We start from the raw sequence: 18,522 nt of genomic DNA, 5'->3' as shown, positions 1-18,522 counted from the left end.
CTAGAAGGGACCTTGATATTGCTATCAAGATTTTCTCCATCTCTCCCTATCCAAAGGCCAGTTTTGGACTTACTACAAAATGGTGCTTTGTACATCTTTCCTTTCCCTTCCCCCCATCTAAAATGTATATATTAGTGTTTTGTTTAGGATCCTAAGATCATAGTTTTAGAGAGAAAAGAATTTTCAGGGTCCATCTAGTCATCAAAAATGTTACATACAATTGTAGAAATTGTCAAGAAGCTAACCCTAAAAGCCTTATCATATACCTTACATATTATACCTTTCTCTTTCTTGTTTTTGGTTAGATGCTGGAAGCCGGTGATGTTTCTTCAACAGTCATGGATATACAGGGCGTTTTCTTTAAGGAAGTATCTCTCTTTGATTTATGGAAAGAGCCAGGCTTTAACTCTACAGTTGTCAAAGAAAAGGAGCTCAGAAAGAGCCAGGTAATTAGTTTACATGAATCTACTTCTCTAGAAAAGAGGTTTATATGGCAAAGCTAACTGTAAGTTGGCCTTCTGAAAGATAACACTATTATTAATTATTTATTGTTATCTGTAAGATAACACTATTTTACTATAGCCCTACATGATCAGGCAAGTCCTTTAACCTCAAAGCAACTTTCTTCTTTCCCTCCTCCTTATTTTTAAAAGCTTTTTATTTTTATCAAATAAATACAAGGAAAGTTTTCAACATTCACCTTTGCAAAACATTTTGTTCCCACTTTTTCTCCTTCTGTCCTCCCCTTCTTCCTCCCAATCCAATATAGGTTAAACACGTGCAATTCTTCTAAACATATTTCCATATTCATCATTTTATGCAAGAAAAATCAGATCAAACAATGAAAGAAAAAAACAGGAAAAAAAAAAGCAAATAAACAACAACATCAAAAAGTAAGGTGAAAATACTATGCTTTGATCCACATTCAGTCTCCATAGTTTTCTCTCTCTCTTTCTCTCTGAATGTGGATGATTCTTTCCATCACAAGTTTATTGAAATTGCCTTGAATCACTTTCTTGTTGAAAAGAGCCAAACATCACAGTTGATGATCACATAATCTGGTTGATTCTGTGTACAATGTTCTCTTGGTTCTACTCACTTCACTTAACATCAGTTCATATTGAGTCTTAAAGCAACGTTCAAAGATTATCAAATGACAGTTCTTTGCAACTTTGGCACCTCCTGGTGCCAACTTGCATTGATAGAAGAAGTTTTCCCTACATGATCAAATGAGATGTACGATCCACAGTAACAAATTAAATTAGATATTTTCATAATGAGGAAAGTTTTTAAAATGTGGCCATCACTGTGGCCAATGGTATAGTGGTGTCAGAAATGCCAAAGCAAAATCTTGCCATATTTTCTTGACTTGGGAACCTCATTGTAAAATACATAATATGTTTCATAGTATATATTATCACATATTAATATATTATTAGCATTATGATATGTCATATGTTATATATAAATAGATTTTGAAATGTTTTTTGTTGTTTATTTCTTTCAATTCAATTTCAATACAATTATATATCATATTTGGGGTTTTCTTGGTAGAGATAACTGAAGTGGATTGCCATTTCCTTTTCAAGCTCATTTTACAGATGAGGAAACTGAGGCAAACAGATTTAAGTGATTTGCTCAGGATCTAGAAAATAGCTAGAAAATATCTTCCTGGCTTCAGACCTGGCATATATTTTCTATTGCAGCTTTTTAGCATTTCTTTTTGTTTGGGTATTTATAATAATGATGTTTAATCTGGATAAGAAAAAATTTAGAAATACAATAGTTTATACTGATATAGCGCTTTCAGGTTTGCAGCTTTAAATATAATATCTCATTTAATCATGGCAAAAATCCTCTGAGATTTTATAGAACAAGAAAGTGAGATCCAATGAGGTTAGGTAGCAGGGAGTACATAGGAGCACATGGATTGTAAGCATCTAGGGTAAGATTCTAACACAGGTCTTCCTCACGAAATATCCAATGTTATGTCCCCTTAGAAAGTCGGACAGGAAAGCTATTATGTAGAAATGGAATTACTCTTGTTTTACTTAGCCCCAGAGGACAATGAGTAGAAGTTTCAGAGAGCCAGATATTAGCTCCATTTATGATGATTATATTGATAATAATGATGATGATGACTGATAATGATGATAGCAAACATGGATATAGCTCATAAAGGTTTTGTGTAGTGCTTGACAAAGGTTAACTCACTTGATCCTCACAATAACTCTGTGGGGTAGAGAATAATGTATTATTCCAATTTGACAGATGAAGAAACTGAGATTCAGGTTAAATGCTTGCCCAGCTTCACATAGCTAAGGTATATCTAAGGTAGGATTCAAACTTAGATCTTTCTCACTCTGACACCTGTGTTCCATCCACCTCACTACCTGGCTATCTTTTATGGGGGAAGGGAAGGAGAAAGAAACAAGAACAAAAACAAAAACTTCCAAACTATTAGAAGTGTACAAAAGTAGAGAAGGCCAATTCAAGTGATATTGAGCCTCTTACCAAAGGAAATTTTCAAGTAGAGATTAGATGGCTACTACTGACATATAGTATATGAATCTCCTGTTCAGGGAATTGGTTATGCTAAGTGATTTCTGAGTTCCTTTCTATCTTCTAAAATTCTATGTCAACTAGAAGTGGAAGGTCCCCATTAATCACATTATTGACTTGACTCTGGAATTTACTTTGGGTTAAATTACAGCTTCTGTAAAACAAATAGATGCCCTAGTCTCTAAGTTAGAAATTCTGCAAATGAATTTTTCCTTGAAACGGGAGCCAGCTTGAATGCATATTTTCTCTTCTAAAAATGTTAGTAGGAGAAAGGCTTGAAAACAGTCCCTTGGGAGATAGGAATACCTCAGAGCTACTTTCCTTAGAGCTCTGTTCCAGTTAGTTCTGACCAGGTTTCTTTGCTTAGATGGGGTAGGAATGGAGGACCATGATTAGGAAGAGCAGTGGAATGTAAATTGGGCCTCAGACAAAACCAAAAATCTGAATTACTCCCCTTCCAATTCATAAGTAGGACATGAAAAACACAGGAAACAGAATTTCAGACTTGTTTTTCAACATTCTGCTCCATGGCAAACACACACACAAACTTAATTTTGATTATTCTTACCATAGGCCTTGTTTCTGTATGACTTTTTGTCAAGAACAACGAGAAAGCCTGATGACATCCTAAGGTAAGGAAAAATGATTAACCAGTGTCAATGGATTCTTCCAGTAGGGTCCTACCCCAGTGATTCAAAATGACATGAAATAGCCTTCAAGACTTTTTTATATTCCTCTCTAACTTGATTCCCTCCCCACCTCCCCTACCCTTTTCTCCCATCTCTCTTTTCAGTGTAGGTCAGTTGGTTAAAGGAATAACTTGCCGGCAGATTGAGAGCATGAGCTCTGACTCATTTTTGGCCCATTTCAAGTATTTTGAAAACAATCTCCACCTGCTTTCTCCATATCAGGTACCATTAGCAGCCTTTTTTTCCCCCGAGTTCTGATTCTTTTTCTGCCCATACCCCATAAATGGATTAATGTTGATTGCTCTGGTTGAGGACTTTTTCCTAGGGTTTTCCGATGCCAGTGATAGTTTGGGGCCAACTATTTGACTAAAGCCAAGTTTTCTCCAGTTTCATATTTTTAAAGGGGGCAAAGCATCTGGACTTGGTGACCTTTATATCTTGGCAACCAAAACCAGCATGGTATGATCATTCCAAATTCAAAATTGAACCAAAAAATGCATTTATAATGTGTGTAGAGAGTAGTGATTGTTTTTCAGATCACTACATTTGTACTGATAATTATTTGAATTAAAAATGTCCCCCACCACACACACACACACACACACTTTGTTTTTTGTTATTGTTTTTTATATTGGAGTATTTGATTAAAACATACAGAGAATATTTTTCATATAAAATTTTATCTTCCAAACAAATGTGAGATTGATCCTGTGAATAAGATATGTCAAAAGCATATTTTATTTATCATAGTTTTTGAGACAATCAGGTGACTAAAATTATAGTATATATATATGAAGAGCTTGCAATATCTGCAGAACCCATGGCTTTGGGAAGGTACTCCTTTCCAGGTGAATATGGAGAGTATTTTTCTTTCTTTTACTTAGATATGTTTAATGTTAGAATTAAAAGATTTTTATCCCATTAGTTAACTCAATTCTTTCTTTGAGGGATGATGAAAAAGGAATATTTTTAATATAGCTCTATTAGGTGAGGCTGGTAATATTTGATAAAAGACCTGGCATCTGTTTCTTAGATGTATGAAACACTCTCTCCTCGCCCAATTAAATTGGTGGGAATTGGACTATACTTTCTCTGTAAAATAGTGATAATAATGGCACATAACTCATAGAGTTGTTAACATAATTAAAGTGTTTTGCAAACTTTAAAGTGCTTACATAAATGCTAGTTGTTATTATTAGTGCTGTTACTTTGAAGAAGTCAAGCTCATCTAAATTACTTTTAGCAAACTAGGCTTAACTCATTCAGATCTCAGTAAGGCCTAAAAGTCTTCAGACACAGCTTTATTCTTTCAGGTTAATTGTTTAGCTTGGAAGTACTGGAAGGAGTCTCGCTCATCTCTGCCTCCCTTTCTCCTATCAGCTCTCCCGTAAGTAAGCATTTTTTTGAAACCCTGACTCAGCAGTCACACTGATGGGAATTTATCCTAATTCTCCCTTATCTACATGAAACACTTCCAAGTTTACATGCACTAACTCTATATTGATTCTGCCTAAGATAGTTATTTGCTATATGGCTCTGGGAAAGTTATTTAACTTTTCTTAGCTTTGGTTTCCTCACTTGTGAAATGAAAATAATAGCACTCATCTCAAGATATTTTTAAGAATCAAACAATATGATAAATGTTAAGCATTTTGTAAAACTAAAAAGCATTATACAAATATTAGCTACTATTATTATTAAGTGGAAGCAAGCTTGGTCTGTGACCTTTTACTCCTTTAAATAACTTGGAGACCTCAGCTCCCTATAAAGTTTATATCAAACTTCAGGAAAGAAGTGATGAGTGAATAATTCAAGGAATTCTAAAGGCAATAAGTTGGACTTTTCCTAATCTGTTGCTGAAAAAAATGAACTTAGTTTTAATATAAAGAATAAAATAATCATTATAATGCCAGAAAGATAAAAGAAAGTTCATCTATACACTAGGAATCTAGGATCAATATTTAAATTTTGGGTTCCTGTGTAAAAAAAAATTAAATAAGTGTGGAAATATATTTAGAAGAATTGCATATATCTAACCTATAGTGGATTATTTGCTGTCTTGGGGTGGGGAGGAGTTAAGGGAGGGAAGGAAAAAATTTGGAACATAATGTTTTACAAGGATGAATATTGAAAACTATCTTTGGATATATTTTGAAAAATTAAAAAATTGCATTTCTAAAAAGAAAAACAGAAAGAGATCCTTTGTTCTTACAAATCTACTAATAAGTTCGATGGAATTACAGATGCTACAAGTAAAGACTCACGATGTTAATTCACTGACAAGTGTTGCTTTCATTATTTCAGGGCAAGCCCCAAAAGAAATACAATCTATCTTTACAAGACCTGCCTGCTCTTCTCCCTCTCTTCTTCCCCTTTTCACTTTCCCAGTCACCCTTCTTTTGTTTCCTCATTTTCTTCTCTTCCTCTTTTCTCCATCTCCTTCCACCTTTTCCGCTCTTTAATATCAAACATGTATACAGCAGTGTAAGGTTTGCAAAGTGTTTTACATATGTTCAACAAGTTAACCCTTCAATCAGCAAGCGTTTATTAACTCATGCTACATGTCTAGGCCTGTGGTAGACATTGTGGGGATCAAACATGCTTTCTGACCAGTAGGAGTTTCTCATCAAGTATCTAATCAAGCAAAACCTCACAAATCAACTTGAAAACAGCTAAATACAAAACTATGATAAGGCTAATAAAGGCTGCAGAAAAGTCTCATTCTTCCTCCTCACTTTCCTTTGCTCTTTTTTTTCAGGGCCCGTTATCTGGAATTGGTCTCAGCCTCTCAGTGTGTTCCCTTTCTGATTAGCCTAGGGAAGATCCGGCTGAATGATCTCATTTTAGATTCTCACAAAAAGAATTCTATTATCAGAAAAGTACAGCAATGCTTGGTAAGAAAAGGTCCTTCCTGTTTGTCTTTAACCCTCCTATGTTGCATAATGCCTCCACTTTCCCAAGAGTTCTGTTACACAAGGTAAACATTGGTTATCCCTTTGGTAGCCAGTTCCTCTCAAGTAAAATCTCAGTACCACCTCTTAATCTGCACAATGGGGAAAAAAAGGAATAGCAACAGTTGGACAAAAATTACTCTGGTCTTCAAGCTTTGAGTTTCAAGAAACTTTATTCCCTCCCTTAGAAATCTATTGTGACAAAGAATAAAAATGAAAGAAAAGGAAAAAAAGCTAAGCAAAGTTAACCCACACAATCTGATCTGCTCATATATATAAACCTAAATGTGTTACAAACCTATAGTTCCCCTCCCAAAGAAAAAAAAAATCTATGCAAAGGGAGGTAGGTTTATTTTGTCATCTATTCTCTGGGGTTAAGACTGGTTATAGTTACCCGGTGTTTCATTTCATTTTTTCTGATCTTTCCAAATATATTAATGTGTAAGCATTGTGCATGTTGTAGGAATTGTTCTGTTTATTTCAATGTTTATCAGATCATTCATCTGTGCCTCAGACAATTCATCCTTTCTTAGAGTGAAATGATATTTTTGCATGGAAGTATCAGCATCCTAAAGAAAAAGAAATGACTCAGTCTGGCTGATACTATACAAAATTCTAGAGGCAGCAAAGTTTATTCAATACTCTCTGTCTTCTTATCATTCCCCTCCCTCTCTGCCCCTTTTGGCTTATTCTTTTGCCTTAGGATTCCTTCAGTTTTTCTATTGTCCCACTCTTTCCTGTGAGAAAGGGAAGTAATTTGATAGATTCCCTTAAAAAGAAATTGCACACTGAGTATAATGATTAACAACAAAGAATGAATCCCTAATGATGGAATGTCAGATTTTAGTGGGGAAGAGTTTGGGGGAGAACTCTTCAAGTTACAGGATGTTGGCTGCTTCCCACTCCAAGGATGTATGTATAAGACCAGCCACGGTATATAATTTCTTAGAGGACTGGAAGCAGCCCATTTTCAGTGGCAACATTTTCAAGCTTTGTTAAAAGAGAGATTCATCTGTTTATTTGATTTGTTGTTGTGTTGTTGGTTTTTAAATAATTGTCCAAGTGCATCTATGAAGCACCCACTTTCTGTTTATTTCTTAGCCATCCCCACTCACATAGTTTAATCCCTTGAGAGTTTGTGTTTTATGTATGCTAGGTCCTCAGTGCACTTTTCCAAAAACCTGATGCTTGTATCACAAGAACAAATTCAGGTCATGTTCTATTTCTGCCTAATCCAAGAGAATGAAGGTCTTTTAACAACCAAGGCATTTCATAGGGTTGTAAGTAAAACCATCTCAAGTCAAGTGACTATAACAAAACATTCCCCTGGATGTGCCTGGGAGACAGTTTTCCCAGCTCTGGCCTCTTGGTTTCAGAATGATTCTATTACTGATGAATACGACATTGACATCATTGGAAACCTCATCTGCCATTTGCCTCCAGCCATTATCCAAAGTGGGATTCACCCTAGGGCCTTGGCCACAGCAATGGACAGACTCAAAAGCTGCACCAGCCTCAGCCCTGAGCAAAAGGCTGAAGTGAAACTTAGGCTCCTGGAGTTGCATGGGTGAGATGGTCAGCCTCTGGCTTTGCCCAAGGCCTAGCTTAGTCTGTATTTTGTTTTTTTCTGCTTAATGACTTTCCCTCTGTTATTTTGTGACATAATACAAAGACAGATTTCTAGCAACAGAGAAACTCTTGAATTGATTCAGAAATCAGATCCCCCTCATATGATATATTGACATAATTTTCTTTCTTCACAAGGCTTAGGAGCCTTTGTCTTGGCTCTGCCTCTGATTCATTATGTGACTTTAGGGATTCATTTAGCTTGGTTGGGCTAGTTTCTTCATGTGTTTTAAAATTGGGATAACAATATCTCTCCTGCCTGGGTTAAATGGTTATGATTAAGAGAAGGGAGGTTGTATCCATGATAGGCAATTGTTATCAGGCTTTTAAAAATGTTAAAAGGTTTTGTGCAAAATACCTGACATTATTATGGATCTTAATGATGAATAGGGAGAAGGATTAGACCAATGATGTCATTAGTAAAGAAAGCTCCATCCATCAATGCAGATCAGGACCTTCTCTTCAATCTACTGTAATTCTCCAAAGCCCATTTAGCATGGGATTGTCTCCTCATTGGTGGATACCAATGGACTCAAGAGCTTGAAGAAACTGAAAAGTTCTCTCTAACTCTGGCCAATTCTACCCCATCCACAGTGCAGGGAGAGAATCCCATATCAATGGGCAAGTGATTTGAGCAGGGTCACATGGCTAGCGTGTGTCAGAATTTGGGATTTGAACCTGTCTTTCTGGCTTGGAGTTTGGGTTTATCCACTATGCTATACTTCTGCCTCTAAAGAAAAAGAAAATTAATTATGTTAATTATAAAATTGTTAATGAACTATTACTTTTAGGCAAGAGAAATCTCTCTGGAGAAAACAGAATTTGAATTTGAGAGAAGAAATTCTAAGTTTTTTTTGGCCAGGTATAAGGTACTGGGCAGCTAAGTGGCATAGAGAATAGAGTTCTGGGCCTGGAGTCAGGAAGGCTCATCTTCCTGAGTTCAAATGTGGCCTCCAGATGTGACCCTAGGCAAGTTACTTAACCCTGTTTGCCTCAGTTTCCTCATCCATAAAATGAACTGGAAAAAGAAATGGCAAACCACTCCAGTATCTTTGCCAAAAAAAAACCCAAATGAATCACAAAGAATCAGACAGGACTGAAATGACTAAATAACAACAATCAGGGTAGTACTTCTATTATCATCAATCTGAATAATAGGCACTACTTTAGCTAAAGGACTCAGTTTTTCTCTACTATGAAGGGAGAAACCAAACTGCCAATGTGGAAGGCCCCTTTAAAAGACTACCAAATGTGATGTGCTTTTAAATCATCTTTCTCTAACTTTAGGCCCTCCTGCAGAATTAATTGCAGGGAGATAATATCCTATAATTTGCTTCTAATGGGCTTCTTTCTATCATATATGAGAGAAAACTATTTTTGAACCAATAATACTCTGTCTCATACAAGAATCTCTGTTGCTAACATAGATAAAACATGTGACTTTCCTCTTACATTCTTGTAATTCCTTGTGGTTTTCAGCTTTTCTCCTTCCTTTCCAGACTCCCTCAAAATTGGACAGCTGAAACAACAAAGGACATTGGGCCATTTCTAGTTCTCTTTTCAAGAGAAGAATTAAGTGTCATTGCTGCTAAGGTACTTCTTAATGGAGATGTCAGGAGATTAAGTTGAGGGATTAAAGATAACATATGACATATTTCAGGAGCTTACAATTAGTGAGAGTAGAAGCACCCCTGCCTCATCTTAGAGGGCCCAGCTTCTCACTAAATTTTTGGAATGGACTTTTGTCCATCTCAGGCAAAGAGACCCAAGAAGTAGTAAAATAACATCTAAATTAAATTAGACTTTTCTACCAGATCTTATAGAGAGAGATTGATATAATTAATGGGCTGCTACTTGGTCCCATATGTACTTTAATAAATCTCTGCCCCCACATAATGGTATATACCATGAGCATACACAGATATATTACATACATATGTATATATAAAACATCCAATACTGACAGCCACACAATGCATGTGAACAGCATATATTTTTATACATAAACACAATACACATTCACATGTACACATGAAGAATTTCCAGATGTATTTACATAAACTCTTATTCAGAGGTGTCTAAATCTTACTTATCGACAAGGATTAGATTTTATGCCTAGTGTGATAGGAAAAAAGATATCACTTGAATGACATCTGCTGTGAAAAACTATAGGCTTATAGAAAAGCATGATTAATTCTCTGAGTTAATGTACATCATCCATTCATGATGTACATCATTCATTCAGTAAACACTTATAATAAGTTATAATTATAGTGCACAGAATATTGTCCCTGGAGTCAAGAAAACTTAACTTCCTGAGTTCAAATCCAGCCTCAAACATTTACTAGCTATGTGACCCTGGGCCAATCACTGTTTGTCTCAGTTTCCTAAGCTGTAAAATGAGATGGAGAAGGAAATGGCAAACCACTTCAGTATCTTTGCCAAGAAAATCCTAAACTTTTTCTCTACTGTATTGGAATTAGAACTCTATTGGAATTCTCTACTCTACTGGGGAAAAAAACCCCTGAAATAGCTTAATAACAATACCTTTTTGGGAGTCTGTTGCTAAGGAGCAAATGCCAGAGCCCACACATAAATTGACTGGGATTAATTGTACAATGAGTTTAATCAATAGAAGAAACTGCTGTAGGAGAAAGTAATAAGGCTACAGTTTAAATAAAGATTAAAATGATCCTCAGTTGCAGTTATTTGCTTTAATGAATGTATTTCACTTTCTTCTCCATCCTTTCCACCCCACACAGTTCCCTGATCTCCTTCAGCAAACAGCTTCCAAAATGGTGGGAACCCAACTCCCTAAAGAATTTCTCTGGACTGTTTTTGAATCCATCCAGAACACCAGCAAAAATGTTCACACATCTGATGCCAGAGATGGTGAGTACATTTTTGGTACCTGGGCCATTTCCATAGTTGTGACATTTCTGGCTGAGTTCCCAGAAGTTTGGGGGCCTCTTGTTTTCACAGGGCTTGATTGAATGTCTATTAAATGACAGAGTTACAAAAAGTCAAATGTCAAATAATTTCAACTTTTTAAAAAACATTTCAGTCAGGGCTGAGTGCTGCTTACCATAGCCGTTAGGCTCCAGAGATAAATTTCATGTCTTGTTATTTTTTTTCTTAAATCCTCTGCATATGAAAAAAAATTGCTTAGATCATGTTTCAGCAGAGAATGAATTTACAATGGAAATCAACAGGTGATATGTTTCTCTAAGTTCTTAACATTTCACCTAGAATGACTAAGGAAAATCATGAAATCTGGAAAATTTATTGTTAGCACCTTTAGTCTCTTCTACACCATTCTTTTCCCCATAAGGGTTATCCCAAGTACATCTTCTTCCTTTCCTTAATTCTTTCTTCCTCTAAGCCCAGTTGAAAACTGCTCTTGGGAAAAGATCTGAGATTCATTTTTACTAAGGTGTCAAATATTCATGCAAACATTACAGCATTTTTGCTGAGAAAATCCCAAATGGGGCCATGAAGAGTCAGACATGGGTGAGATGACTGAACAATAACAACAGAAAAAATTCATGATGAAGTGTTTCCCTAACCTGGGATTTCATGCAACAATCAGCAAAGGAAGATAATATTTTAAAGGTACAGCAGAGCCTTCCTGAAATCATCAAACTTTTATAAATAAAGCATGCCAGATTTCATTACCATGATCCTGAAAACTATGGGAAGAGCTAAGGGAGAATTTTTTTAGTATAAGGATCAATTGGCCAATAGAATTTATTAAAAGCCCACTGTACCCTGAAGTCAGGAGGACCTGGGTTCAAATCTGGCCTCAGATACTTAATACTTCCTAACTGTGTGACCCTGGGCAAGTCACTTAACCCCAATTGCCTCAGGGGGAAAAAAGTCCTCTGTGTACAGAGCAAAGTACTGGATGGAATCTCTTCAAAAAGGCAAACTCTATAGATCATCGAGGATTAGGGGGATGTTGTAAAAATGCATATGCTACATCTCACTCACAGCTTCAGAAATAATCTGGTCTAAATTGTACCTCAACAGGAATCCATTCTTTAATATGTCTAAGAAGTGCTTTCATGAAAAAATGTTTGTAGCAACCCTTTATGTAGTGGCAAGGAAATGGAAATTTGAGTGGATGCTCATCAGTTGGAAAATGACTGAATAAGTTATATGAATGTAATGGAATATTATTGTTCAGTAAGAAAGGATGTGCAGGTTGATTTGGAAAATCCTGGAAAGACTTACATGAACTGATGCTAAGTGAAGGAAATAGAACCAAGAGAACATTGCATACTATAACAACAAGATTATGTGATGATCAATTTTAATGGACTTGGATCTTTTCAACAATGAGGTAATTCAAGGCAATCCCACCAAATTTATGATGGAAAGTGTCATCTAGATCCAGACAGAGAACTATGGAGACTGAATGTTGATCAAAGCATAATGTTTTCAACTTTTTTTGTTATTGTTTACTTATGTTTTTTTTCCCTTTTGATCTAATTTTTTTTTGCATGGCATGATAAATATAGAAGTGTTTAAAAGAACTGCACATGTTTAACCTATATTAGATTGCTTGCTTTCTTGGGGAAGGAGGAGATAGGAAGAAAGGGAGAAAAATTTGGAACACAAGGTTTTGCAAAGATGAATGTTGAAAACTACCTTTGTATGTATTTAAAAAAATAAAATACTATTAAAATAAAGTAAAAAAGAAGTGCTTGTGTGGATCTTTAGTGAGAGGGAACCTTCTGCCTCCTGAGGCCTATCATCTATTTAGATAACTATATCCCTTGTAGAAATAGGGTTTTCATGGTTTCATATACATAACAAGTATCATTATTTCTTGCCTTCTAAATGACTGAAGGATGGGGTTGAAGGAGGAAAAGAATTTGGAACTGAAAATAAAAATAAATTGTATCCCATAGTAAATTTTTTTAGATAGGAAGATTCCTTAGGAAGTTATTTAGATAACTATGTATCTTAGGAAGTTTTTCCTTATGAAAACTTGTTGTGTACCTTAGCAGCAGTAACTTAAAGCAAGTTTGATCTTTGACTGGAGATAAATGTTATAATATGCTAAGAAACATGTATTTCCAGCATCTTCCAAATTTGTGTGTTCAACACCAGGACCTTGTCTTTTTTCCCCTCAAAAGTATTTCATTTTTCCAATTACATGTATAGTTTTCAATATTCATTTTTGTAAGATTATGAGTTCCAAATATTTTTTCTTCCTCCCTTCTTTGCCTCCCTTTTCTCCAAGAAAGCAAACAAAATCTGATAGGTTATACATATACAATCACTTTAAATATATTTCCATATGAATAGTGTTGTGAAAGAAAAATCAGAACAAAAGATGAAAACTACAAGGAAGAAAAAACAAACAAAAATGGTGAAAATACTATGCTTTGATCTACATTTAATCTCCATAGTTCTCTCTCCAGATGTGGATGACATTTTCCATCTCAGGTCTATTGGAAATATCTTGGAACCCACATTGCTGAGAAGAGCTAAGTCTTTCATAGTTGATCATGACATAATCTTGCTGTTACTATGTACAATGTTCTCTTAGTTCTGCTTACTTTACTCTGTATCCATTCAATATAAATTGTTCCATGTTTTTTTCTGAAATTAGCTTGCTCATCATTTCTTAAAGAACAATAATATTCCATTACATCAATATGTCATAACATGTTCAGCCATTCTCCAATCAATGGGCATCCATTCAATTTCCATTTCTTTCCTACAACAAAAAGAGCTGCTACAAACATTTTTTACTAATGTGGATCCCTTTCCATCTTTTATGATCTCTTGGTAGTGACACTTTGGTAGTGATAGTTTTCCCATATCCCCACCAAGATTTATCATAATGTTTTCTGGTCATCTTAGCCAATCTGATAGGTATGAGGTAGTACCTCAGAATTGTTTTAATTTGCATTTCTCTAATCAATAGCAATTTAGAGCATTTTTTCATATGACTATAGGTAATTTTAATTTCTTCATCTAAAAATTGTTTTTATCCTTTGACCATTTGTCAATTGGGGAATGACTTGAATTCTTATAAATTTGAGTCAGTTCTATATATATTTTAGAAATGGATCTTTATCAGAAACACTGGCTATAAAAATTGTTTCCCAGCTTTCTGCTTCCTTTCTAATCTTGGCTGCATTGGTTTTGGTTATGTAAAAACTTTTTTAAAATAATGTAATCAAAATCATCCATTTTGCATTTCATAATGTTCTCTAGTTCTTCTTTGATTATAAATTTCTTCCTTCTTCAAAGTTCTGACAGGTAAACTACCCCTTGCTCTCCTAATTTGTTTGTAATATCACTCTTTCTATCTAAATCATGAATCCATGTCAATCTTATCTTGGTATAAGTTATGAGATGTTGGTCTGATCTGTGCCTAGTTTCTTCCACAATATTTTCAAGTTTTTTGAGCAATTTTTGTCAAATAGTGAGCTCTTATCCCAGAAACTGAGTCTTTGGGTTTATCAAACACTAGATTACTAAAGTCATTGACTATTGTATGTTGTGTACTCTGATCCACCTCTTTCTTAGCCACTACCAAATGATTTTTGATGACTGATGTTTTATAATATAGTTTTAGATCTGGTATAGTTAAACCACTTTCCTTTGCATTTTTTTCTTTAATTCCCTTAATATTCATAGAATGCTGTCTTGATATTCATTGTCCTCTTAGTTTTTAACTATTTTCCTCTAAGCCCCCAACCTGAGGAGTTAGTATTTTCTTTGCTATTCTTTCTTCATTAGCTTACAACAATATTTGATATAATTTGGGTTTAGCATTGTATATCCCAGAATGATATGCCAATAGCTGAATATCATATATATTTACCACAATTTAGCATTATGTATAACTACCATTATCCAGTCAAGTTGGATAAAAGAGAAATTCTCTTAAGCTCCACAGGAAGGGACCTGCTTTCCATCTGGAAAAATAATCACAGCTATCTACTAGAGGATGGCATTTCTAGTTGACAGTTCTCAGGAAATAAATCCAAACTTTCTCCTAAGAAAGAGCTTGTTGGTTGTTCTTTATATAAACCATGGCAGACATTATGTTTCTTTTGCATAAAAAGGAGTTCCTTTGACAAAAGGAAATCTGAAACTATCAACTATATAGGGAATTATTTGGCTTTCCTAGTCCCTTAGAGAAAGCCAAGGAGGTCTGCTGGCCTGATCTGCTGGAAGGAAAAGTAGATTTGTTTATTCTCCTTTCTTACACTATAAAAGTTAAACAATACCTCTATTACCTTGTTTAACTGAGAACTCTCCTTAAGTCTAAATGTTTAGTTTGCGTTAGTATGAGCTGCATTTGAAGCATAGAATTTTAGAATTGGAAAAGATTTTAGAAGTTATCTGATCCAGAAACCTCCTTGTGTTTTTACTTGAAGAAACTAAGCCTAGAGAGAGATAAAGTGATTTATTTAGTCATATTACTAATAGGAAAGCCAGATGTAGCACTTTCTTAAACCAGAGTGCTTCTGTTTGGTCTTATTATGGGTAAAAATGCTAACCAATCAATTGATCAGTCAGTAATTAAATATTTGTGAAACACCTATCATGTGCCAGGCCATGATAATTAAAAGCAAGGGACAATCCTTGCCCTAAAACTCACAATTTAATGGGTGAGATAACATGCAAACATGCTGTATATAGGATTAATTGGAAATAATAAACAGAGTAAAGACACTGGAATTAAGGGGAATTGAAAGGCTTGCTATAGAAGGTGGGATTTTAGCTGGAACTTAAAGGAAGCTAGGAGACAGAGATGAGAGAAAGCATCCTTGGCATGGAGGACAACCAATGAAAACTCAATAGGGACCTGGAGGATCCTGCTGAGGGAATAGCAATGTGGTCAGAGTATATAAATAAGGTGTAAGAAGACCATAAAAGTAGCAAGGTGCTAGGTTATCAAGAAAAATTTCTTAAAGATCTAACTATGATCATGGTCTTATTCTCCTCACTCCCATTTTTCTCTGCCTCATGTCATGGGAACGTGTTATTTTAAAATTTTTTAGGAAAATTATAGGATAATTGAATTCTTGTTCAACTGAGTTATCCAAAAAAAAATGTGAAATCACTTTTTTTGACCTCAGTTTCCTTTTCTGGAAAATGAGGGAGCTAGACTAGCTGATTACTTAAATAGCTTTTCATCACTTTTCAATCATATCTAGCTCTTTGTGATCCCATTTGGGAATTTCTTGGCAAAGTTACTGGAGTGGCTTCCTCGAGCTTGAGAGAAAACTGAGGCAAACAGGTAAATAAGTGTCTGAGACCAGATTTGAACTCAGGAAGATGAGTGAGTCTTCCTGCCTCCAGGTTCAGCACTCTATCCATTGAGTTACCTAGCTGCCCCTCTAATAGACTGTGCATCTATAATCTCTGTGAAATCTCCCAGCTCTATGATAAATAGGGTTAGGACTCCTTGCTGGGTTTCTTAACTTAGAATCCATGAACTTTAATGGTTTTTAATAACTATATGTTAATAATTGGCTGCATTTGTAATTCCACATATGTTATCTTATGCATTTGAGAACATTATTTTGAGAAGGGTTCCATGCCCTTCACCAGAAGTATGAACCAAAAAGGTACATGACATACAAAAAAGTTTAAGAATGCCTGCCATCAGGACTGTGAATGAAATGTTACTTCTTATACTTTTTAGGGAAATGGAACATCAATCTCCTACTGTCCTGTAGTCTTTTAAATGGCCTGGTATCATGGGAATGTGCTAGACTTCCCTTATAGAAAAAGGAAGGTCATCATCCCCTGTTGACATTTGTGATCTTAGTGAAATGTCATTGCATCCATCCACATTATAATACTAGCTGATGGTATATGACACTTACATTTATTTGTAAAACACTCAAGATATGTAATGGATTGTAGAAAATCTGTAGCTAATCTCTTCATATTTAGCAAAATTAAATGGAATCTTAGATCTGACCACACTCATTTGTAGGCTATTCAACTTCAGCTTGCCATTTGCTTCATTACTATATGTTTAATTTTATCCTTCAAAACTCTAGGGGTATACAAATAATTTATTTCTCATGAATAAATTTATGATCTTGTCCACTACTAATAATAATAACTAGCACTTAAATAGTGTTTTAAGGTTTGCAAAACTTTGTATGTGTTATCTCATTTGATCCTTACAATAATCCAGGGAATAGGTACAATTATTATCTCATTTGACAGCAGAGGAAACTGAGGCAATTAGAGGTTTAGTGATTTATGCTGGGTCATACAGATAGTAAGAATCTGAGGACAGATTTGAATTCTGGTCTACCCAATTCCAGGTCCATTGTTCTATCTATTGTACCACTAAATACCATTAATTGATTAGTTTGAGCCCTCATCATAATTCTTTAATATTTAATTATATAACTAAATGAATAAAACTCATTTCCATAGAAATTATTCTTATTTATTTATAATTAAATAAATGGTAGATGTGTCAAATATGATTTATTAATGAATGAAATCAGTAATAAATATATAGAAAAACTATTTGCATTATTTTTGCTATGATTGATCACAGACTAAGTCACTTTAAACCCTTAATTTACCATAATTGACTCCTCTTTGCTTTTCTAAAAAGTCAGTCTTACACAATTCAGTTCACTTGAAATACTGATTAAAATTCTTTTAAAATCTTCTCAATATTTCTCCTCAGGATTAGTTCTTTTCTTTCTTTTTCTACTCTTCAGTAATCACAGCAAACAATCTAAAAATACATACTTTTGTTAGTTTCTTATAGATCCTTCATACAATTTTCTTTATAAATTTTCTCCAAAAGAGGACAATTAAAATTATTCCAACAAGGAAGTTTGCTAGGGTTTAAAACCTTCAAGATAGGATAGCTTGTGAAATTTCTATAGTTCTTAGTCTCTCCATGCAAATTATTTTAGTTACAAGGAGAAAAATCTTTTTGACAGGTTCCCTGCTCTGCTGCTTTACTTCAAAGCCTGGAAGGATGACCACTGTCAGAGCCCTTCCAGTTCTTAAACAAAATTCCAAAATGATCCTTCTGGAACTGAGTCAAATTTATTTTTTTTAAAAGAGTCATAAAAAAGAGTTATTCCCCAAATGGTAAATGATCAAGAGATATGACCCATTTGATACCCATTTGATCTAGCAATATCATTAATAGGCATTTATTCCAAAGGACCTATATGTATAAAAATATTTATAGCAGCTCTTAAGGCAAAGAATTAGAAATTGAAGGGATATCCATCAGTTGGGGAATGGCTAAATAAATTATGGTATGTATGTATGATTGGAATACCATTTTCTATAAGAAATGCTGAGCAGAATGCTCTCAGAAAAACATAGAAAATCCTCCATGAGATCATGCAAAGTAAAATATACTATATACAAAGGAATAGCAATATTGTGGGATGATCAGTTGTGAATGACTTCGCTCTTCTCAACAATACAATGAATATTCTGAAGGACTTATAATGAAAAATGCCATGCATCCCCAGAGAAAGAACTGATTGTATCTGAATATATATTGAAGCATAATTTTTAACTTTATTTTTCTTGAGGGTTTTTTTTGGGGAGAATCTATGTTTTCTTTCACAACATGACTTTTATGAAAATGTTTTGTGCCTTCTCAATGGGAGAGGTGAGAAGGGAGAAAGGGAGAGAATCTGAAACTTGAAGTTTTTAAAAAC

General features: G+C 34.7%; 1 protein-coding gene across 1 annotated transcript in view; it reads left to right on the top strand.

Moving 5' to 3' along the window:
- Positions 1-18,522, top strand: part of OTOA (otoancorin) — an 81,493-nt gene that overhangs the window by 29,693 nt on the left and 33,278 nt on the right. Inside the window, exons 15-22 of the mRNA XM_051972364.1 lie at positions 306-446; positions 3,136-3,194; positions 3,356-3,473; positions 4,565-4,638; positions 6,010-6,145; positions 7,579-7,769; positions 9,328-9,421; positions 10,591-10,720. Coding sequence (XP_051828324.1) covers positions 306-446; positions 3,136-3,194; positions 3,356-3,473; positions 4,565-4,638; positions 6,010-6,145; positions 7,579-7,769; positions 9,328-9,421; positions 10,591-10,720 — 943 coding nt within the window. The remainder of the gene's footprint in view (positions 1-305; positions 447-3,135; positions 3,195-3,355; positions 3,474-4,564; positions 4,639-6,009; positions 6,146-7,578; positions 7,770-9,327; positions 9,422-10,590; positions 10,721-18,522) is intronic.

Source organism: Antechinus flavipes, chromosome 1 (genome assembly GCF_016432865.1).
Source record: "Antechinus flavipes isolate AdamAnt ecotype Samford, QLD, Australia chromosome 1, AdamAnt_v2, whole genome shotgun sequence".
Lineage (NCBI taxonomy): Eukaryota > Metazoa > Chordata > Mammalia > Dasyuromorphia > Dasyuridae > Antechinus > Antechinus flavipes.
This window is presented reverse-complemented; position numbering and strand designations above follow the sequence as displayed.